Below are 24,408 nucleotides of genomic sequence, written 5' to 3'. Positions count from 1 at the left end.
GGCCAAGAAGGCCACGTGTCGAAGGGATGACCTCATGGCTTCTTGTCCAGGTTTGAGCTTGTGTGATGCTGGGGAGTCTGCCTCGGAGTATGAGGGGAATGATGGATTTTTCACTGAGTCTGTGTGTGATCACACTGAAACACTGACAGGAATGCAGATTGTAGATCAGAGAGAAGGGCCGGCAGCTGCTAAAGAGAGAGAGGATGTCTGGGACTCCATTTTTCTTGGGAAGCGACTAAGGCCAGACCAAGGAATCACCAAGCTCTCTCCGTGCAGAGTCCTAATCTCGTATCACGGAAAAACTCCCCATCTTCTGAAGGCCAAGAAGGCCGAAGCTGGGGAGTTTTCCCGTGATATGAGATTAGGCCTCTGCACATTGAGAGTAAATGAAAGGTTAATTAGAAGGTCAGAAAGACTCTGTAAGAAGCAGTCCTTGAAACCCAGGTGTCGAAGGGAGAGGCTTCTTGTCCAGGTTTGAGCTTAAATTAAGGGATGTTTTTCTGGTCCCTTCAGAGCAGAAAACATTGCCTTAAAGTCAAGTTCATGTTCATCTCTCAAGTTTGCCTGATGCTGGGTAGTTTGCCTTGGAGGATGAGGGGAATGATGAATTTTTCATTGAGTCTCTGTGTGATCACACTGAAACATGGATGGAAATGCAGGCCATACATCAGAGAGAATGGCCGGCAGCTGCCAAAGAGAGAGAGGATGTCTGGGATTCCATTTTTCTTGGGAAGCGGCTAAGGCCAGACCCAGGAATCACCAAGCTCTCTCCATGCAGAGTCCTAATCTCGTATCACGGGAAAACTCATCTTCTGAAGGCCAAGAAGGCCGAAGCTGGGGAGTTTTCCCGTGATATGAGATTAGGCCTCTGCACATAGAGAGTAAATGAAAGGTTAATTAGAAGGTCAGAAAGACTCTGTAAGAAGCAGTCCTTAAAACCCAGGTGTCAAAGGGATGACCTTATGGCTTCTCATCCAGGTTTGAGCTTAAATTAAGGGATGTTTTTCTGGTTCCTTCAGAGCAGACAACTTTGCCTTAAAATCAAGTTCATGTTCTGCTCTCAAGTTTGCCTGTCTTCCTGAAAGAGTTTTGCCTTGGAAAAGTTCCCGTTTCACATTTATGGAATTTACGCCTATGTTCCTGACTTCATGGATGTCACGTACCTTGCTATCTTGGGCTATTGATCTTTGTATATATGGACTACTGCAATTTTATGGCACCTTTTCTACTGCTTTTTGGGAAATGCCCTTTTTTTACCTTTTGTAAACAAACTGCTGTAGTTAGCTACTACTGGACCCTTGTGTGGTACTGGGTGTAAAAGTGTTCCCGGGCTAAAGTGCAAGAGAGGCTCAAATTTGGTAGCAACAGCATTCCTGGCTTGGTGACTTCCTTGGCTGCTTCGTTGCCTTTCCTTCCTTCCTTCCTTCCTTCCTTCCTTCCTTCCTTCCTTCCTTCCTTCCTTCCTCCCTCCCATTTCGATTCCCTCCCTGTTCCCAAATAGCTTTACGGCCTTGGCCGGTTGCTCAGCGACTACTCCTTCCCAACAGGAAAAACACTGCACAGGAAGCCAAAGAACAAACTTGTCTCGCAGATAAGAACCCGATAAGGGGACTTCCGACCTTGCCCTTCTGTTTGCTGACAAAACACATCATTCCCCTGTTGACTTATGGCAAACCCATGAGTTTCATAGGCAAGGAAGACTCAGGGGCGGGTTGGCCAGTTCCGTCCTACAGCCTCGTCTCCCAATACTTACCGAGGTTGGCACTGCTTAGCTTTTCAGACGGGATCAGATGTTATCTTCCGGGCATTTACCCCAATGCAAGCGGCTACAGAAGGAGATATATGAAGGAGCCACTTATCTTTCTGTGTCCAAAAACCTAAAGCCAGCTGCTGTTGACTTAAGGGAGTGCAGACATGATGGATGTTGTTGCGCAAGGGAGGGATGAGATAGTAGGGGCTCAAGCGCTTTATGGCTTAAGAGCAGGCCTGGGCCGACTTCGGTCCTCCCTTCAGGTGTTTTGGACTCCAACTCCCACAATTCCTAACAGCTAGTAGGCTGTTAGGAATTGTGGAAGTTGGAGTCCAAAAAACCTGGAGGGACAGCCGAAGTCGGCCCATGCCTTTGTCCTCTTGGAACTGGATAGTTAAGTCAATCAAGGGATCATCTGCATACCCACATTATGGGAGTCCGAGTCCAAAACACCAGGAGGGAGGGCCAAAGCTGGCCCATGCCTTTCTCCTCTTGGAACTGGATATTTAAGTCAATTAAGGGATCATCTGTATACCCACATTATTGGAGTCCAAGTCCAAAACACCTGGAGGGAGGGCCAAAATCAGCTCATGCCTTTGTCCTCTTGGGGCTGGATACTAAAGTCAATCAAGGGATCATCAGCATACCGACGTTATGGGAGTCTGAGTCCAAAACACCTGGAGGGAGGGCCAAAGTTGGCCCATGACTTTGTCCTCTTGGCACTGGATACTTAAGTCAATCAAGGGATCATCTGCATACCCACGTTGTGGGAGTCCGAGTCCAAAACACCTAGAGGAAGGGCCAAAGCTGGCCCATGCCTTTGTCCTCTTGGGACTGGATACTTAAGTCAATCAAGGGATCATTTGCATACCCACGTTGTGGGAGTCTGAATCCAAAACACCTGGAGGAAGGGCCAAATTTGGCCCATGCCTTTGTCCTCTTGAGACTGGATACTTAAGTCAATCAAGGGATCATCTGCATACCCTTGTTGTGGGAGTCTGAGTTCAAAACACTTGGAGGGCCAAAGTGGGCCCATGCCTTTGTCCTCTTGGGACTGGATACTTAAGCCAATCAAGGGGTCATCTGCATACCCACATTGTGGGAGTCCGAGTCCAAAACAACTGGAGGGAGGGCCAAAGTTGGCCCATGACTTTGTCCTCTTGGGACTGGATACTTAAGTCAATCAAGGTATCATCTGCATACCCACGTTGTGGGAGTCTGAGTCCAAAACACCTGGAGGAAGGGCCAAAGGTGGCCCATGCCTTTGTCCTCTTGGAACTGGATAGTTAAGTCAATCAAGGGATCATCTGCATACCCATGTTATGGGAGTCCGAGTCCAAAACACCTGGAGGGAGGGCCAAAGTTGGCCCATGACTTTGTCCTCTTGGGACTGGATATTTAAGTCAATCAAGGGGTCATCTGCATACCCACCTTGTGGGAGTCCGTGTCCAAAACACCTGGAGGGAGGGCCGAAGTCAACTCAAGTATCCAGTTCCAAGAGGACAAAGGCATGAGTTGACTCGGAGTGGCTTACATGAGGCCAAGCTCAACAGCACATACCAACGTTATGGGAGTCCAAGTCCAAAATACCTGGAGGGAGGGCCGGAGTTGGCCCATGCCTTTGTCCTCTTGGGACTGGATACTTAAGTCAATCAAGGGATCATCTGCATACCCATGTTGTGGGAGTCTGAGTCCAAAACACCTGGAGGAAGGGCCAAAGTTGTCCCATGACTTTGTCCTCTTGGGACTGGATACTTAAGTCAATCAAGGGGTCATCTGCATACCCACGTTGTGGGAGTCTGAGTCCAAAACACCTGGAGGAAGGGCCAAAGTTGTCCCATGACTTTGTCCTCTTGGGACTGGATACTTAAGTCAATCAAGGGGTCATCTGCATACCCACGTTGTGGGAGTCTGAGTCCAAAACACCTGGAGGAAGGGCCAAAGTTGGCCCATGCGTTTGTCCTCTTGGGACTGGATACTTAAGTCAATCAAGGGATCATTTGCATACCCATGTTATGGGAGTCCGAGTCCAAAACACCTGGAGGGAGGGCCGAAGTCAACTCAAGTATCCAGTTCCAAGAGGACAAAGGCATGAGTTGACCCGGAGTGGCTTACATGAGGCCAAGCTCAACAACACATACCGATGTTATGGGAATCCAAGTCCAAAACACCTGGAGGGAGGGCCGGAGTTGGCCCATGCCTTTGTCCTCTTGGGACTGGATACTTAAGTCAATCAAGGGATCATCTGCATACCCTTGTTGTGGGAGTCTGAGTTCAAAACACTTGGGGGGAGGGCCAAAGCTGGCCCATGCCTTTGTCCTCTTGGGACTGGATACTTAAGTCAATCAAGGGATCATCTGCATATCCATGTTGTGGGCATCTGAGTCCAAAACACTTGGGAGGGCCGCAGTTGGCCCATGCTTTTGTCCTCTTGAGACTGGATACTTAAGTCAATCAAGGGATCATCAGCATACCCACGTTGTGGGCATCCGTGTCCAAAACACCTGGGAGAGCTGAAGTTGGTCCATGCCTTTGTCCTCTTGGGACTGGATACTTAAGTCAACCAAGGGATCATCTGCATATCCATGTTGTGGGCATCTGAGTCCAAAACACTTGGGAGGGCCGCAGTTGGCCCATGCCTTTGTCCTCTTGAGACTGGATACTTAAGTCAGTCAAGGGATCATCTGCATACCCACGTTGTGAGAGTCCGAATCCAAAACAACTGGAGGAAAGGCCAAAGTTGGCCCATGCCTTTGTCCTCTTGGGACTGGATACTTAAGTCAACCAAGGGATCATCTGCATACCCACGTTGTGGGAGTCTGAGTCCAAAACACCTGTAGGAAGGGCCAAAGTTGGCCCATGCCTTTGTCCTGTTGGGACTGGATACTTAAGTCAATCAAGGAATCATCTGCATACCCACGTTGTGGGAGTCTGAGTTCAAAACACCTGGAGGGAGGGCCAAAGTTGGCCCATGCTTTGTCCTGTTGGGACTGGATACTTAAGTCAATCAAGGAATCATCTGCATATCCATGTTATGGGAGTCCAAGTCCAAAACTCAAGTATCCAGTCCCAAGAAGACAAAGGCATGAGTTGACTTTGGCCCTCCCTTCAGGTGTTTTGGACTTGGACTCCCATAAAGTCAATCAAGGGATTATCAGCATACCCACGTTATGGGAGTCCAAGTCCAAAACACCTGGAGGGAGGGCTGAAGTTGGCCTAGGCTTGCGTAAGAGCCAGGTCCCTCCGCTTCGGGTCTCGGGAAAGTGACTTTCCCTTGTGTCTTTTCCGTAGTGAGAGTTTCCTAGGTGGGATTGAGACCTTGCTGTGCAACACTAATGCCTCCTTTTTCCGTGCCTTTCCTCCTAGTTGTCCTGCTGGACTTTGCCAAGGCGCAGGGGGACCTCGGCTGGCTCAACCATCCTTTTGGGAAAGGGGTAAGTCCGGCTATTGAAGTATTTGGGCTAAAAAGCAGTTAATTCATGTCGTTGCATGGAGAGTTGGTGGTGGTTGTGGTGATGCTGATGCTAGTGCTGGTGGTGATGATGCTGTGTCCCTCCTCCGCCAGTGGGACCTCCTCCAGAACGTCATGAACGAGTCCCTCATCTACATCTACTCGGTCTGCAACGTCATGGAGGGCGACCAGGACAACTGGCTGCGGACCAACTGGATCTACCGCAGCGAGGCCCAGCGCATCTTCATCGAGCTCCAGTTCACCGTGAGGGACTGCAACAGCTTCCCCGGCGGGACGGGCACCTGCAAGGAGACCTTCAACCTCTTCTACGCCGAGTCGGACGTGGACTACGGCATCAACTTCCAGAAGCGGCAGTTCCGCAAGATCGCCACCATCGCCCCGGACGAGATCACGGTCCGCGAGGACTTCGACACCCGCAACGTCAAGATCAACGTAGAGCGACGCTCTGTGGGGCCCCTCACCCGCAAGGGCTTCTACCTGGCTTTCCAGGACATCGGGGCTTGTGTGGCCCTCCTCTCCGTCCGCATCTACTACAAGAAGTGTCCCGCGACCATCCACAACATGGCCACCTTCCCCGAGACCATTGCCGGGGCCGACTCGCAGTCTTTGGCCGAGGTGGCCGGGGCGTGCGTGCCGGATGCGGTGTCCGCCGGGCAGCCGCTCCTGCACTGCAACTCCGATGGGGAGTGGCTGGTGCCGATCGGCGAGTGCCTCTGCCGGGAGGGCTTCGAGAAGGACGGCGACAACTGCAGAGGTAAGCAGCCTTATTTCCCTTTTGTGCTGATGATACATGTGGTGCAACTGTTCTTAGAATAGTCTTAGAATACGGGAGTCTCTTCTGATACATGTCTGGCCTGCTTTTATTTATTTATTTATTTCTGGTACTTTTACCCTGCTCTTCTCAACCCCAGAAGGGGGATTCAGGGCGGCTTACAGAAAAGGCAGAATTCGAAGCCTATACAAATTACACATAATATACAAAAACGTAATTAAAACAGTTATCACAATTAAAACAATCAACAACTAGTACATAACACATCATATAAAACATCATATATAAGTCATTCTTATAATCAGCGTTTCCATAGATCCAATCCGTTAATCATTTCCTAGTCATCATCGAAGTTCTTTCTTTATCTGCCCGCTTGTCCGAATGCCTGGTCCCAGATCCATGTTTTTAGTTTTTTCCTCAAAGAAAGGAGGGATGTTGCAGATCTAATTTCCCCGGGGAGTGAATTCCACAGGTGGGGGACCATCACCGAGAAGGCCCTGCTCCTCGTCCCTGCCAATCTCACTTGTGATAGAGGCAGGGTCGAGAGCAGGACCTCCCCAGAGGATCTTAGGCTCTGGGGTGGGACGTAGAGGGAGATCCGTTCGGACAGATACACTGGGCCGGAACCGTATAGGGTTTTGTAGGTCAAAACCAGCACCTTGAATTGTGCTTGGAACTGGATTGGCAGCCAGTGGAGCTGACACAACAGGGGGGTGGTGTGCTCCCTGTATGACGCTCCGGTGAGTAGTCTGGCTGCCGCTCGCTGGACCAGTTGAAGTTTCCGAACAGTCTTCAAGGGCAACCCCACGTAGAGTGTGTTGCAGTAGTCTATTCGGGATGTAACAAGAGCGCGGACCACTGTGGCCAGATCAGACTTCCCAAGGTACGGGCGCAACTGGTGCACAAGTTTTAATTGTGCAAAAGCTCTCCCGGCCACCACCGAGACCTGGGGTTGTTCAACCATCTCAAAGCTCCCAGCTTGAGTGGTGATGGCATGATCGTCTGCATAGAAGAAACTCTCTGTCCCTTCTGGCAGTGGTTGGCAATATGTGTAAATGTAAGAGCACCTAAACCTTCGGGGAGCTTCTGTTCAACCATCTCCCTTCTGGCAGTGGCTGCTCATTTGTGTCAATGTTAAACTTTAATGGCGCAAGCTGGTTTTCCCTGTAATAGGCAGTAAGAGCACCTAAAGCTTCGGAGAGCTTCTGTCCAACCATCTCAAAGCGCCCTGCTTGGGCGGTGATGGCACGATCGTCAGCGTAGAAGAAACTCTCTGTCCCTTCTGGCAATGGCTGATCATTTGTGTCAAAGTTAAACTTTAATGGCGCAAGCTGGTTTTCCCTGTAATAGGCAGTAAGAGCACCTAAAGCTTCGGAGAGATTCTGTCCAACCATCTCAAAGTGCCCTGCTTGGGTAGTGATGGCACGATCGTCAGCGTAGGTGAAACTCTCTGTCCCTTCTGGCAATGGCTAATCATTTGTGTCAAAGTTAAACTTTAATGGCACAAGCTGGTTTTCCCTGTAATAGGCAGTAAGAGCACCTAAAGCTTCGGAGAGATTCTGTTTAACCATCTCAAAGCGCCCTGCTTGGGCAGTGATGGCACTATCGTCAGCGTAGATGAAACTCTCTGTCTCTTCTGGCAATGGCTGATCATTTGTGTCAAAGTTAAACTTTAATGGCGCAAGCTGGTTTTCCCTGTAATAGGCAGTAAGAGCACCTAAAGCTTCGGAGAGCTTCTGTCCAACCATCTCAAAGCGCCCTGCTTGGGCGGTGATGGCACTATCGTCAGCGTAGATGAAACTCTCTGTCCCTTCTGGCAATGGCTGATCATTTGTGTCAATGTTAAACTTTAATGGCGCAAGCTGGTTTTCCCTGTAATAGGCAGTAAGAGCACCTATAGCTTCAGAGAGATTCTGTTTAACCATCTCAAAGCGCCCTGCTTGGGCAGTGATGGCACTATCGTCAGCGTAGGTGAAACCCTCTGTCCCTTCTGGCAGTGGCTGGTCTTTTGTGTCAATGTTAAACATGGATGTTGCAAACTGGTTTTCCCTGTAATAGGCAGTAAGAGCATCTAAAGCATTGTGGCCAGATCAGACTTCCCAAGGTACGGGCGCAACTGGTGCACAAGTTTTAATTGTGCAAAAGCTCTCCCGGCCACCGTCGAGACCTGGGGTTCCTGCGAACCTGCGTCTTCAGGGGGAGTGGAACCCCATCTAACACAGGCTGTAACCCTATGCCCTGTTCGGCCTTGCGACTGACCAGTAGGACCTCTGTCTTGTCTGGATTCACTTTCAATTTGTTAGCTTTTGCCTCTGAGCCAGGGCAAGAACACACAGGACAGGAGCAGGAAATGGGTGACAACCTGGGATTCACGCTCCTCCGCTCCTCCATTCCTCCCAGAAACACTTTCCTCTCACTTCTTTCTCCTGGGTGGAGCTGTGGCTTCTTTCCTCCTAAATTGGCCTGGAATGGTGCAGAGGAAAAAGCAGACTGGGAGATCCTGTTTGTGATCTGGAGGTGATACTGTTAGGGAAAACTACCCGAAAATATAGCAGAGCGTACAAAACAAAAAAAATCAAACCGGACACTGACAATTGAGCCACAGCTCACAGGTAGCGAAGCTGCTCTTGGCAGGCAAAGAGTCCAATCTTCAAAAATCACAAAAAGTTTTGTTTATAATAATACGAGGGTTGAATGAAAAGTAATGCCTCCACCTTCATAACTCCTCAACAGATGGCAGTACTGGTATGTGGCAGGTACTGGCTTGCTCAGTAGACTCTCCTCTACAGTTCCATTTTATGTACCATATATTCTGGCGTATAAGCTTGTGCACCAGCTGCGCCCGTACCTTAGGAAGTCTGACTTGGCCATGGTAGTCCACGCTCTGGTTACATCCCGCTTAGACTACTGCAACGCTCTCTACGTGGGGTTGCCTTTGAAGACCTCTCGGAAGCTTCAACTAGTCCAACGCTCAGCAGCCATGATACTAACAGGAGTGGAACTCAGGGAGCATACAACTCCTCTGTTGCGCCAGCTCCACTGGCTGCCAATTTGCTACCGGGCACAATTCAAAGTGCTGGCATTGGCCTATAAAGCCTTAAACGGTTCTGGCCCAAGTTACCTATCCGAACGCATCTCCGCCTATGAACCCACTAGGACTTTAAGATCTTCTGCTCTTGATCCCGCCTGCAACTCAGGCACGGTTGGCGGGGACGAGGGACAGGGCCTTCTCGGTGGTGGCCCCTCAGCTGTGGAACGCCCTACCCACAGACATCAGATCAGGTCCCTCATCAATGGCATTTCGGAAGAAAGTGAAAACCTGGTTATTTGAACAGGCGTTTGAATAGGCATTGCAATGAATTACAATGAATTATAGGAAATCGGAACAACGGATGACGAGCTTGGATTACGATTTTAGTTATGAGACCCTAGTGAGTTGTTTATTGATGTTTACTGATGGTTATTGATGTTAATTGCTTACTGTATTATTGTGTTAATTGTCTTTTAAATGGCGGTAAGATGTTTGCATTGAATTTTTGCCGCTACTTGTTGTTAACCGCTCTGAGTCGCCTAATGGCTAAGAAGAGCGGTATACAAATAAAGTAAATAAATAAATAAGACACCTTTTTAACCCTATTTATTTATTTATTTACAGCATTTCTATTCCGCCCTTCTCCTCACCCCGCAGGGGACTCAGGGCGGATTACAGTGTACACATATATGGCAAACATTCAATGCCAGTTTTTGACATACAAACATGTACAGACATATACAGAGGCTATATTTAACTTTTTCTGGCCACCAGGGAAGCTGTCGCTTTCATCGTCCATCTGCGACACTGATGAAGCACTTCCGCATTCCCCGCATGCTTCCCCGCTGCAATGCTTTGTTGGAGTCTTCTTTATGGCCTCATAAATCAGTTAATTTAGCCTCCCCACACTTTAAGGTGGTAACTTATTTTCCTACTTGATAGATGCAACTCTCTTTCGGGTAGCAAAGGTCGGCAACAGGCTACACACAGTTGGTTGGAAACCCACTCCAACCCGCGCTGGCTTCGAACTCATGACTTTTTGATCAGAGTGATCTTAATGCCGCTGACACTCAGCCAGCTGCACAACAGTCCCGGTGCAAGATTTTCCCCAAGAAAATCTCAAAAGTCAGGGGTCGTCTTATATGCGGGAGTAGTCTTATACGCCGAGAGTCGTCTTATAGAGCGGGTGGTGAAACTTCCAATCTGTGGAGAATCTGTGGTTGCTGCCTGTTACCATCCCTCCTCCTCTGCCTCTCAGATCTCGCTCCCGAAGACTGCAGTGAAGCGGTGCAGGTGCGCATGTGCGAGATCTGAAAGGCAGAGAAGGAGGGACAGTAATAGGAAAATTACCATATTGAAATCAAATCTGATGCTTTTGGGAGTTGTAGTTCACCTACATCCAGAGAGCATTGTGGACTCAAACAATGATAGATCTGGACCAAACTTGGCACAAATACTCAGTATACCCAAATGTGAACACTGGTGGAGTTTGGGGAAATTATATTTGAGAGTTGTAGTTGCTGGGATTTATAGTTCACCTACAATCAGTCCCTTGAACCCCACCAACGATAGAATTGGGCCAAACTTCCAACATAGAACCCCCATGAATGTACTGGGGGGATTTGGGATGAATTGACAGTGATTTAGGGGAGATGTAGTTCACCTTCCACCTTTCTGATGGATATTTGGTGACCCTTCTGACACCCCCTCGCGACCCCACCAGGGCTCCCGACCCCCAGGTTGAGAAACGCTGCATTACATGTTTGCAAAGGTTGGCAAGAGCTAAGGCTGAAGATGAGAGCTCACTCTGTCTCATGGTTTCGAACTGCAGACCTTCAGGTCAGCAGTTCAGCAGCACTAGGGTTTAACCCATTGCGCCACGGAATAACATTTCTGATTGGTCCAGCAGCTCATAAGTGAAGAAGGAAATGATTTCCAAGAAGAGCAAAGGGAGTGATTCCTAAGCTGCTCTTAGCTTGACCTTTCGTTTCCTTCTGGATGCTTTTGCTGGGTCCCCGAGCACCCATGCATGAGGATACATGGATCCCACAGTCCCTTGGCCCCAGATTGTTTCCTGGCATGGGAGAAGCAAGGCTCCAGACAGGTGCGGACCCTGCGAGGAGAGATAGGAGAGGGGCTTTGTGCAGGAATGTGCCTGGCTTTGCAGAGGGAGATAAGCGCCCTTCAAGGCTGCAGAGCAAACACAGACCTACGGAGCTCCCCTCTATTTCAGTGCTGGCAGGACTGATGACCTGTCAGCGGTTCGAATTCGTGGAGAGTGGATTGAGCTCCCTCTGTCAGCTCCAGCTCCTCATGCGGGGACATGAGAGAAGCCTCCCACAAGGATGGTAAACATCAAACACGTGGGAGGCTGAGGACGGTGGATTGTGTGATTGTGTGAACCCATCCGATTGGGTGTCCGCACTAAGTCTGGTGTCAATATGGGCGCCCGCGGGAAGCTGGGGGCCACCAAGTTGTCTCAGGAGTGCTTCTTGTTGGTCAGGGTAACTCCCAGGTATTTGGGCGTGCTGCAATGCTCCAGTGGGATTCCTTCCCAGGTCATCCTCATACCTCAATATGCTTTTCTGTTGTTAAGGTGAAAAAGCACACTTATGTATTTTAGATGGATTAGGAATAGGCAGTAAGAGCCCCAAAAGCTTTGGAGAGCTTTTGTTCAACTGTTTCAAAACTCCCAGCTTGAGCGGTGATGGCATGATCGTCAGCGTAGATGAAAATCTCTGTGGCTGATCATGTGCGTAAATGTAAGAGCACCTAAACCTTCGGGGAGCTTCTGTTCAACCATTTCAAAGCTCCCAGCTTGAGCGGTGATGGCATGATCGTCTGCATAGAAGAAACTCTCTGTCCCTTCTGGCAGTGGTTGCCAATTTGTGTAAATGTAAGAGTACCTAAACCTTCGGGGAGCTTATGTTCAACCATCTCAAAGCGCCCTGCTTGGGCAGTGATGGCACTATCATCAGCGTAGGTGAAACCCTCTGTCCCTTCTGGCAGTGGCTGATCATGTGTGTAAATGTAAGAGCACCTAAAGCTTCGGGGAGCTTCCGTCCAACCATCTCGAAGCTCCCAGCTTGAGCGGTGATGTCATGATCGTCTGCATAGAAGAAACTCTCTGTCCCTTCTGGAAGTGGTTGGCAATTTGTGTAAATGTAAGAGTACCTAAACCTTCGGAGAGCTTCTGTTCAACCATCTCAAAGCTCCCTGCTTGAGCAGTGATGACATGATCGTCTGCATAGAAGAAACTCTCTGTTCCTTCTGGCAGTGGTTGGCAATTTGTGTATATGTAAGAGCACCTAAAGCTTTGGAAAGCTTCTGTTCAACCATCTCAAAGCGCCCTGCTTGGGCAGTGATGGCACTATCATCAGCATAGGTGAAACCCTCTGTCCCTTCTGGCAGTGGCTGCTCATTTGTGTCAATGTTAAACATGGATGTTGCAAACTGGTTTTCCCTGTAATAGGCAGTAAGAGCACCTAAAGCTTCGGAGAGCTTCTGTACAACTATCTCAAAGCTCCCAGCTTGGGTAGTGATGGCACAATTGTCAGCGTAGATGAAACTCTCTATCCCTTCTGACAGTGGCTGATCATTTGTGTCAATGTTAAAAAGCTGGTTTTCCCTGTAATAGGCAGTAAGAGCACCTAAAGCTTCGGAGAGCTTCTGTTTAACCATCTCAAAGCGCCCTGCTTGGGCGGTGATGGCACTATCATCAGCGTAGGTGAAACCCTCTGTCCCTTCTGGCAGTGGCTGATCATTTGTGTCACTGTTAAACATGGATGTTGCAAGCTGGTTTTCCCTGTAATAGGCAGTAAGAGCACCTAAAGCTTCGGAGAGCTTTGGTTCAAACATCTCAAAGCGCCCTGCTTGGGCGGTGATGGCACTATCGTCAGCGTAGGTGAAACCCTCTGTCCCTTCTGGCAGTGGCTGATCATTTGTGTCAATGTTAAACATGGATGTTGCAAGCTGGTTTTCCCTGTAATAGGCAGTAAGAGCACCTAAAGCTTCGGAGAGCTTTGGTTCAACCATCTCAAAGTGCCCTGCTTGGGTAGTGATGGCACTATCGTCAGCGTAGATGAAACTCTCTGTCCCTTCTGGGAGTGACAGATCATTTGTGTAAATGTTAAACTTTAATGGCGCAAGCTGGTTTTCCCTGTAATAGGCAGTAAGAGCACCTAAAGCTTCGGAGAGCTTCTGTCCAACCATCTCAAAGTGCCCTGCTTGGGTAGTGATGGCACGATCGTCAGCGTAGATGAAACTCTCTGTCCCTTCTGGCAGTGACTGATCATTTGTGTAAATGTTAAACTTTAATGGCGCAAGCTGGTTTTCCCTGTAATAGGCAGTAAGAGCACCTAAAGCTTCGGAGAGCTTCTGTTCAACCATCTCAAAGCGCCCTGCTTGGGCAGTGATGGCACGATCATCAGCGTAGGTGAAACTCTCTGTCCCTTCTGGCAGTGGCTGGCCATTTGTGTCAATGTTAAACATGGGTGGGGCAAGCACCTTCCCCTGAGACAGGCCGTTTCCTGTGTCCTTGCTGAGGTTGAGCCTTGGGCAGTAGGGAAATCTAGGTCTGCCACTAGGATGGAAAGACTGTCCAGTGCCGCAAGGAACGAGGAAGCGGTGGTCGCAATGGTGGCCAAGCCCAAAAGATGGTCTCAAAAGAGGCTTTGGGCTCCTAGGACCAGGCTCTTTGGTCAGTTTAGTTAGGCCGAGGTTGGGGGAGGAAAAAGGAATGTGCCCTTTTGTGCAAAGATACCCTGACCTCCCATCCCGCTGGCCTCTCTCTGCGGGAAGGAAACAAAGGCCGTTTATCTCCAGGAATAAACACAGATATTCGGAGCTTCCTGGCCGGCTCGCCAGAAGCCAGCCCTGCTTTGTGTTCATTTTCCTGCCTGCTTTGGCTTTTGGCAAGAGAGGTGCCATGGAAACCCACGCCTCTCCTCCCAAGCGGAGTCCCCACAAAGGTGCATTCCTCTGATCCCGTCCCATCCCGGTCTGTACGGGAATGCGGCCAAAGATTGGCCAGCCGGCACGAAAGCCAAGAGGGGAACTCTCTCAAACAAAGTCAAATCCGCATCGTGGATGGGGAAGGGACCGCCGTGGGGTGCGTTCTCCGAGTCCCTCCGTTACGGATCCCCGAAAGGAAGGAAGTGACACGGTCCAGGGAATGTTCGGTTCCTGTGGAAGAACAGACTCATCCAGGAAACGAGCCTGAATGGCTGGCCGGCGGCAGGCAGGAAGGTGTCTTCCGCTCCCCCCGCAACGCATATTTGCTCTAATGTGCGGACATCCAGAGCTGAAGCTCATTTCCCCTCTGGGTGAGCCTGCTTGACATTCTTTTGCTCCCTCTCAGTAATAGCGCATACGTCAGTAAAGAATACCTAGCCACCTGAAATATGTACACAGTCCACCTGACCACGGTTAGGGAAAACTACCCCAAAATATATAGCGGAGCATCCAAAACAACCCCAACATATATAGCAGAGCATCCACAATATATAACAGAGCATCCAAAAACAAACAGGATACTAAAGTTGAGTATTCAACAGAGCGTGAAGTGCCTTGTGATGTGACTGCAAAGAATTCAGAGCTTAGAATCCAATCTTAAAAATCACCAGAGGTTTATTTACAATCATAAAGAACTAACTGCATTTCTGAATGATCAAGAACTGGATCTGAGCTACTCTAACACCCATCTCTTCTAAGGCTTCAAGAGAGGGAAAAGCTCAATCACTACATCTCTCCTGACACACAAGCAGAGAGAGATCTCAAAGCACTCAGCACATACTCCAATGGAAGAAACAGAAGTCGGATTCAAAAACCTTGCAGTAGAAAAGTATCCAATTGAGCGGTGAACTGGGTCCGAGCTACTCTAACACCCATCCCTCAAGAGAGGGAAAAGCTCAATCACTACATCACTCCTGACACACAAGCAGAAAGAGATCTCAAAGCACTCAGCACATACTCCGATGGAAGAAACAGAAGTCGGATTCAAGAAGCTTGCAGTAGAAAAGTATCCAATTGAGCGGTGAACTGGGTCTGAGCTACTCTAACACCCATCTCTTCTAAGGCTTCAAGGGAAGGAAAAACTCAATCACTACATCTCCACTGACACACAAGCAGAGAGAGATCTCAAAGCACTCAGCACATACTCCGATGGAGGAAACAAGTCAGATTCAAAAAGCTTGCAGTAGGAAAGTATCCAATTGAGTGATGAACTGGGTCTGAGCTACTCTAACACCCATCTCTTCTAAGGCTTCAAGAGAGGGAAAAACTCAATCACTACATCTCCCCTGACACACAAGCAGAGAGAGATCTCAAAGCACTCAGCACATACTCCAATGGAAGAAACAGAAGTCGGATTCAAAAACCTTGCAGTAGAAAAGTATCCAATTGAGCGGTGAACTGGGTCTGAGATACTCTAACACCCATCTCTTCTAAGGCCTCAAGAGAGGGAAAAGCTCAATCACTACATCTCCCCTGACACACAAGAAGAGAGAGATCTCAAAGCACTCAGCACATACTCGAATGGACGAAACAAGTCAGATTTGAAAAGCTTGCAGTAGGAAAGTATCCAATTGAGCGGTGAACTGCGTCTGAGCTACTCAAACAACCATCTCTTCTAAGTCTTCAAGAGAGGGAAAAACTCAATCACTACTTCTCTCCTAACACACAAGCAGAGAGAGATCTCAAAGCACTCAACACATACGCCAATGGAAGAAACAAGTCAGATTCAAAAAGCTTGCAGTAGGAAAGTATCCAATTGAGCGGTGAACTGGGTCTGAGCTACTCTAACACCCATCTCTTCTAAGGCTTCAAGAGAGGGGAAAACTCAATCACTACATCTCTCCTGACACACAAGCAGAGAGAGATCTCAAAGCACTCAGCACATACTCCGATGGAAGAAACAGAAGTCAGATTCAAAAAGCTTGCAGTAGGAAAGTATCCAATTGAGCGGTGAACTGGGTCTGAGCTACTCTAACACCCATCTCTTCTAAGGCTTCAAGAGAGGGAAAAACTCAATCACTACATCTCCCCTGACACACAAGAAGAGAGAGATCTCAAAGCACTCAGCACATACTCCGATGGAGGAAACAAGTCAGATTCAAAAAGATTGCAGTAGGAAAGTATCCAATTGAGCTATGAACTGGGTCTGAGCTACTCTAACACCCATCTCTACTAAGGCTTCTCCTGACACACAAACAGTGAGAGGTCTCAAAGCACTCAGCACATACTCCGATGGAAGAAACAGAAGTCAGATTCAAAAAGCTTGCAGTAGGAAAGTATCCAATTGAGCGGTGAACTGGGTCTGAACTACTCTAATACCCATCTCTTCTAAGGCTTCAAGAGAGGGAAAAACTCAATCACTACTTCTCTCCGGGCACACAAACAGAGAGAGATCTCAAAGCACTCAGCACATACACCGATGGAAGAAACAAGTCAGATTCGAAAAGCTTGCAGTAGAAAAATATCCAATTGAGTGGTGAACTGGGTCTGAGCTACTCTAACACCCATCTCTTCTAAGGCTTCAAGGGAAGGAAAAACTCAATCACTACATCTCCACTGACACACAAGCAGAGAGAGATCTCAAAGCACTCAGCACATACTCCGATGGAGGAAACAAGTCAGATTCAAAAAGCTTGCAGTAGGAAAGTATCCAATTGAGTGGTGAACTGGGTCTGAGCTACTCTAACACCCATCTCTTCTAAGGCTTCAAGAGAGGGAAAAACTCAATCACTACATCTCTCCTGACACACAAACAGAGAGAGATCTCAAACACTCAGCACATACTCCGATGGAAGAAACAGAAGTCGGATTCAAAAAGCTTGCAGTAGCAAAGTATCCAATTGAGCGGTGAATTGGGTCTGAACTACTCTAACCCCCATCTCTTCTAAGGCCTCAAGAGAGCTCTGAGTCCCCTTGGGGAGAAGGATGGAATATAAATAAGTTGTTGTTGTTGTTGTTGTTGTGGTTGGCTGAAGCGTAATTTGCAGCCTTCCATCTGCTCCCCTGCACCGTCTTTCCATAATATGAACCATGGTGATGGATGCTAACCTCCGGTCCTTCGCTGCCCTCTCTCTTTTGCAGCCTGCTCCCCCGGGTTCTTTAAGGAGGAGGTCTCCAACAGCCCCTGTTCCAGCTGCCCCTTGCACACGCTGCCCTCGGCCGCCAGCTCCACCTCCTGCCCCTGCGAGGAGGGCTACTTCCGGGCTGCGAGCGATCCCCTTTCCGCGCCGTGCACACGTGAGTAGCCCAACTGCAGAACCGCGGGGACAAGGGACCGGAAGGAGAACCCTCTAAGTGTCCAACAGGGGAGCTCTCTGCCTTGGAGACTGGATGGCCATCTGTTGGGGGGGCTTTGACTGTGTCTCCCTGCCTGGTCGAAGGGGGTTGGTCTGGATAGAACAATAGAGGAACATGGAACAATAGAGTTGGAAGAGACCTCTAAAAACCATGCCAAAGTGTTTTGGACTTCCAACTCCTACAGATTTCAACTGTGGGAGTTGAAGTCCAAAACATCTAGAGGAAAAGCCAAAGTTGGCCCATGTCTTGGAACTGGACACAAGTCAATGAAGGGATCATCTGCATACCCACGTTATGGGAGTCCGGGTTCAAAACATGTTGAGGGAGTGCCAAAGTTGGCCCATGTCTTGGAACTGGACACTCAAGTCAATGAAGGGATCATCTGTATACCCACGTTATGGGAGTCCTGGTCCAAAACACGTTGAGGGAGTGCCAAAGTTGGCCCATGTCTTGGAACTGGACACTCAAGTCAATGATGGGATCATCTGTATACCCACGTTATGGGAGCCCGAGTCCAAAACACGTTGAGGGAGTGCCAAAGTTGGCTCATGTCTTGGAACTGGACACTCAAGTCAATGAAGGGATCATCTGCATACCCACGTTATGGGAGCCTGGGTCCAAAACACGTTGAGGGAGTGCCAAAGTTGATTCATGTCTTGGAACTGGACACTCAAGTCAATGAAGGGATCATCTGCATACCCACGTTATGGGAGCCCGGGTCCAAAACACATTGAGGGAGTGCCAAAGTTGGCTCATGTCTTGGAACTGGACACTCAAGTCAATGAAGGGATCATCTGCATACCCATGTTATGGGAGTCCGGGTCCAAAACACGTTGAGGGAGTGCCAAAGTTGGCCCATGTCTTGGAACTGGACACTTAAGTCAATGAAGGGATCATCTGCATACCCACGTTATGGGAGTCCAGGTCCAAAACATGTTGAGGGAGTGCCAAAGTTGGCCCATGTCTTGGAACTGGACACTCAAGTCAATGAAGGGATCATCTGCATACCCACGTTATGGGAGTCCGGGTCCAAAACACGTTGAGGGAGGCCAAAGTTGGCCCATATCTTGGAACTGGACACTCAAGTCAATGAAGGGATCATCTGCATACCCACATCATGGGAGTCCGGGTCCAAAACACGTTGAGGGAGTGCCAAAGTGTTTTGGACTTCCAACTCCCACAGACTTCAACTGTGGGAGTTGAAGTCCAAAACATCTTGAGGAAAAGCCAAGGTCGGCCCAAGCCTTGGAACTGGACACTCAAGTCAATGAAGGGATCATCTGCATACCCACGTTATGGGAGTCCGGGTCCAAAACACGTTGAGGGAGTGCCAAATTTGGCCTGTGCCTGCTATAAACCCACAAGAGATGCAGAGAACCCAACGGTGGAAACAAGGACCTCCTTTTGTGATGGGACTCCTTTGCTCGTTTGTTCCACAGGCCCCCCGTCCACCCCATGTAGCGTCACGGCCGTCGGCCTGGGAGCCAAGGTGCAGCTCCGTTGGCTCCCTCCTCTCGACGCCGGCGGGCGCTCGGACCTCACCTACAGTGTCTCCTGCGAGCAGTGCTGGCCAGAGTCTGGAGAGTGCCGCCCTTGCGACCCCGGCCTCCGCTTCTCGGACCGCCCGCACGGCTTCACCGGCACCTCCTTGACCGTCAGCGATTTGGAGCCCCACGTCAACTACACCTTTACGGTGGAGGCCCAGAACGGAGTGTCCTCCTTCAGCACCCGGCGCAGTTATGCCGCTGCCAGCATCAGCGTCAACCAGACAGGTACCGACGGGCAACACTCTCCACTTCTGCTAACCAATTCCATTTTGGTACTGTTCAGGGATTTGACATATAAGGCCCTATGTTTTGGAAAGGTATAACCGTGTTAGACATCATAACCTTTAGTAAGGTATGATCTTCCTGAGAAGAGTTACAAACTCGCTTCTCCTTAGTGGTAAATATCCACTAGTATTCATGCAAGGCAATTAGGTTTCTCAGTTGTTAGACTGATATACCTGGATATCTCTTTGAACTGTTAGGAACGAAGATATGCCATTGCACAAAACATACACACACACGCATATACACACACACACTATATTTATATATCGCCTTTCTCACCTCAAGGGGGAACTCAAGGCAGTTTACAACATATAAATGGCAATAATTCAATGTCATATACATCTATTTATTTATTTACTGTATTTGTATACCGCCTTTCTCAGCCCGCAGGCGACTCAAGGCGGTTAATCGGGTAAAATTCAATGCTTACGATATCATAAATACAATTAAAAACATAACATATAATAAAAATTAAACATATCAATAAAATATAAATTTAAAATATAAAAAGCAGAAGACATTTCCATCTTGTCTTTACTGATAATATAATATAGTATATTATAATTTACTAATATTTACTAATAATATTTACTAATATTTATTGATATATTTATGTTAATATTTATTAATATATTTATTTAATATTTATTGATGTATATTTATATTTATTATTTATTAATGTATTTATTTAATATTTATTAATGTATATTTACTAATAATATAATATAGTCTATTGTATATACCTATAATATTTACAATATTATAATGTAATACAATATAATACTAGTAATAATACAATATTATAATTATATATTTACATTACATGTAATGTAAATATAGTGCAATATAGTAATATATAATGCTGATATTGTACTATGCTAATAATATAATATATTGTATGAAAATATATATTGTAAGCTGCTCTGAGTACCCTTCGGGGTGAGAAGGGCGGCATAGAAATGCCGTAAATAATAATAATAATAATAATAATAGTGTCGCCTTGTTGAAAACGTTGTCCGGTCTCATTGTCATCGTTCCATTTTCCTATATAAATATCTATATAAATAAAAATGTTATGTTCGTTTGTGGGATTAACATAACTCAAAAACCACTGGACGAATTGCCTCCAAATTTGGTCACGAGACACCTACTAACCCAACAAGTGACTATCATTTCATTTGGGAGTTGTAGTTGCTGGGGTTTATAGTTCACCTACAATCAAAGAGCATTCTGAACTCCAGCAATGATGGAATTGAACCAAATGTGGCACACAGGCCTCCCATGACCAACAGAAAATACTGGAAGGGTTTGGTGGGCATTGACCTTGAGTCTGGGAGTTGTAGTTCACCTCCATCCAGAGAGCGCTGTGGACTCAAACAATGATGGATCTGGACCAAACTTGGCACGAATATTCCATATGCCCAGATATGAACACAGATGGAGTTTGGGGAAAATAGACCAAGACACTTGGGAGTTGTAGTTAATGGGATTTATAGTTCACCTACAATCAAAGAGCATTCTGAACTCCACCAATAATGGAATTGAACCAAACATGGCACACAGGCCTCCCATGACCAACAGAAAATACTGGAAGGGTTTGGTGGGCATTGACCTTGAGTCTGGGAGTTGTCGTTCACCTACATCCAGAGAGCGCTGTGGACTCAAACAATGATGGATCTGGACCAAACTTGGCACGAATATTCCATATTCCCAGATATGAACACAGATGGAGTTTGGGGAAAATAGACCAAGACACTTGGGAGTTGTAGTTGCTGGGATTTATAGTTCACCTACAATCAAAGAGCATTCTGGATCCCACTACCAACACAATTACAACACAAGAAATACTGTTTACCCACAAGCATAAAGAAATTACATTTATTAGAAACCAATAAATTACATTTATTAGAAACCAAGACTTGCTCATTACTGGATTTTCCAGATCAGCAGACTGGGCCACAGCAACGCCTGGCAGGGACGGCTAGTATAAAATATATATAGTTTCAGAAGTGTTCTTTCAGTTGCCCAAAAAACATATCTACTCTCCCTTAAAACATCTCTCAAGAGACAAATAATAATGTAGTTTTTTGTCAAAATAACATAGTTGGTTTACTCATAAACTTCATGTACCCAGTGTAGAGGTACTTGGCATATCAGTCCAGTTACAGATAGGGTTGGAAGTAGTTTTTTTGTGTAGATAATAGGCTTGGGCGATAAAGAAAAAAATTGGTTCTAAACTCTTTTCGTTTCTAGAGTGCGCTAGCGTTTCGAAATTCTGAGGGCTTCCGAAATTTGAGATTTCAAAATTTCGAAATTTCCGAAATTTTGTAAATTACGAATCGATTCGTTAATGGCGGACGCGATTGCACAATATGGGACAGGGGGAACTTCTGAAGCTTCCCTCTCCCTCTGTTGTTGACTGTTGGTGTGATAAAACAAACAACAACTATATTATATTATATTATATTATTATATTATTATAATATTATATTGTTGTATATTATATTATAATATTATTATATTATATTATAATTATAATATTATATATTATTATAATAATATATTATATATATATAATATAATATAATAATTTATTATATATTATATTATATTATATTATATTATTATAATATTATTATATTATATTATATTATTGTATATTATATTATATATATTATATTATAATATATTATATATATTATATTATATTATAATATACAATACAATGCACCAGACATACGAAAATAATTACGAAATAATTACGAAAATTGAAAAAAATGTTTCGATTCTTAATTACTCCTCACACTATTCCTGCATGGCTCGATATTGGATCGAAAGCTAATTTAAATACGAATCAATAACGAATAACGAAATTAATGAACTGGATCGCCCATGCCTAGCAGATAATATTGGGTGTAAGACCAAGCTTTTGAGTATGGCTTTGAATGAGGTGCTGTTGCATTGTTGACCTCACTCTTTCTCCTCCCCGATGTCCAGAACCTCCTCGAGTGACCTCTGTGACTATGGACGGCCGCACGTCCACCAGCCTGACCTTGTCGTGGACTGTCCCTCCCCGGCAACGGAGCCATGTCTGGAAGTACCAGGTCACTTACAAGAAGAAGGTATCTGTCTCTCTAGAAGCCCACTCTCTATTCCTTCAGGCAGGCCTGTAGCAAGGGGGTGGTATGGGGTAGGCCTTAGTCTGTGAGAAAAGCCTCTGTGAGAGAAGCCTCTCCATGTGAGAGAACACCTCAGTGGGAGAATAGGTCTCAGTCTGTGGGAAGGCCTCACAGTGTGGGGTAGGCCTTAGTCTGTGAGAGAAGCCTCTGTGTGAGGTAGGTCTTAGTGTGTGTGAGAAGCCTGTGTGAGAGAACGCCTCATTGTGAGAATAGGTCTCAGTCTGTGAGAAGGCCACACAGTATGAGGTAAGGCCTTGGTGTATGAGAGAAGCCTCTGTGTGAGAGAACGCTTCAGTGGGAGAATAGGTCACAGTGGTAGTATCCCTTATTGTAGGAGAAAGGCCTCGTTATGACAAAGCCTCGTGTGTGAAGGTCCAGTGTGCGGTAGGCCTTAGTCTGTGAGAGAAGCCTCTGTGTGAGGTAGGTCTTAGTGTGTGTGAGAAGCCTGTGTGAGAGAACGCCTCATTGTGAGAATAGGTCTCAGTCTGTAAGAAGCGCTCACACTGTGAGGTAGGTCTTAGTGTGTGAGAGAAGGCCACACAGTATGAGATAAGGCCTTGGTGTGTGAGAGAAGCCTCTGTGTGAGAGAATGCTTCAGTGGGAGAATAGGTCACAGTGGTAGTATCCCTCATTGTAGGAGAAAGGCCTCATTATGAGACAGCCTCGTGTGTGAAGGTCCAGTGTGTGGTAGGCCTTAGTCTGTGAGCAGGCCTGTAGCGAGGGGGTGGTTTTAGGGGTTCAACCCCCCCCCCCCCGAAATGTTTCAGATTTTTTTAAAAAACCTGGTTTACTCATGAATTTTAACTGGTTAACCAAATCCCCATGCTAAGTCTATGAGATGCAAAAAATTAAGAGTCCCTCCAGAACTGCAAGCACTATCTCAAGCAAATATTGACAATTTATTCACACTGTCGTTACTTGCAGCAATAGCCGATGCAGTGAAGCAACCAAGTTGGGTGTGTGTGTGTTGAATGCTCTCATTAAGGAGGCCAGACTTGGTGGAGGTGGTTGACAGGGGTGGAGCTGCAGGCTATTGAAGGTTGCTCTGCCCCCTGCTGTGCTCTTTGCTTCAGCGTGAGCTAGGAGGCAGGTTTCAACCCCCTCCCCCCGAAAAGTTCAACCCTCCCCCCCGAAATTGTCAACCTCTCCCCCCCCAGAAGCAACCAAATTGGGTGTGTGTGTGTTGAATGCTCTCATTAAGGAGGCCAGACTTGGTGGAGGTGGTTGACAGGGTCAGAGCTGCAGGCTATGGAAGGTTGCTCTGCCCCCTGCTGTGCTCTTTGCTTCAGCGTGAGCTAGGAGGCAGGTTTCAACCCCCCCCCCCGAAAAGTTCAACCCTCCCCAAAATTGTCAACCCTCCCCGGAATTTTTTTCTGGCTACGGCCCTGCTCAGGGTCTTGCGTGCATGGTGGGGGCTCAATCGACCCCTTGACTAATGCTGGTGTTTCACATGTCGAGTCTCACGGGTTGTTTCCCTTCGTCTTTGGCAGAAGGACGAGCACAGCTACTCCGTGGTGCGCTGCGACGGGAACTCCGTGACCCTCCCGAAGTTGGCCCCGAGGACAAAGTATGTGGTCAGCGTCCAGGCCCTGACCCAGGAGGGCCACGGGGCCCACAGCGTGGAGCACGAGTTCGAGACGCTCCCAGAACGTGAGTCATGCAAGAGGAGGCTCCTCCCGTTGACGCAAAGTTGGTACTCTTTCCGGAGGATGACCACTGCGTTTTCGTCCCTTTTTCTGCAGGATCCGATGGCGCAAACAGTGCCGCTGTCCTCGGGGGCTCCATCGCTGCCTGTGTCGCCATGGTCCTCTTCATAGGGGGCTTAGTCTTTTTCGTTCACCGGAGGTGCGTTTCATATTTACGCTATGTATGTCTTTGAATTGCAAGTTTTCAGCCTTGAAAGCCTAAGCACCTTCCGTCACCCGAGCCTAACAAGCTTTGCGGGTTTGTAAACAATGCCAGGTCCTGCTTTCCAGAGGCTTTCCAAAGTGGGCTGTGGGCACATTCTCCTCTTCCGTGTTCTGTCTCTGGTCTCCTTTTGACCCAGCTTATTTCCCAAATG

At 47.4% G+C, this 24,408-nt stretch overlaps 1 protein-coding gene across 2 annotated transcripts in view; it reads left to right on the top strand.

Annotated features, from left to right (window-relative positions):
- Positions 1 to 24,408, top strand: part of EPHA2 (EPH receptor A2) — a 46,667-nt gene that overhangs the window by 10,448 nt on the left and 11,811 nt on the right. For both annotated transcript variants that reach the window (XM_060758845.2, XM_060758844.2), the window contains exons 2-8: positions 5,117 to 5,184; positions 5,316 to 5,976; positions 17,120 to 17,275; positions 18,775 to 19,107; positions 22,165 to 22,289; positions 23,837 to 23,996; positions 24,089 to 24,191. In XM_060758845.2, the coding sequence (XP_060614828.2) occupies positions 5,117 to 5,184; positions 5,316 to 5,976; positions 17,120 to 17,275; positions 18,775 to 19,107; positions 22,165 to 22,289; positions 23,837 to 23,996; positions 24,089 to 24,191 (1,606 nt within the window). The remainder of the gene's footprint in view (positions 1 to 5,116; positions 5,185 to 5,315; positions 5,977 to 17,119; positions 17,276 to 18,774; positions 19,108 to 22,164; positions 22,290 to 23,836; positions 23,997 to 24,088; positions 24,192 to 24,408) is intronic.

Source organism: Anolis sagrei, chromosome 13 (assembly GCF_037176765.1).
Source record: "Anolis sagrei isolate rAnoSag1 chromosome 13, rAnoSag1.mat, whole genome shotgun sequence".
Taxonomy (NCBI): domain Eukaryota; kingdom Metazoa; phylum Chordata; class Lepidosauria; order Squamata; family Dactyloidae; genus Anolis; species Anolis sagrei.
The sequence above is the reverse complement of the archived record's forward strand: the minus strand, read 5'-3'. Positions and strand labels throughout refer to the sequence as shown.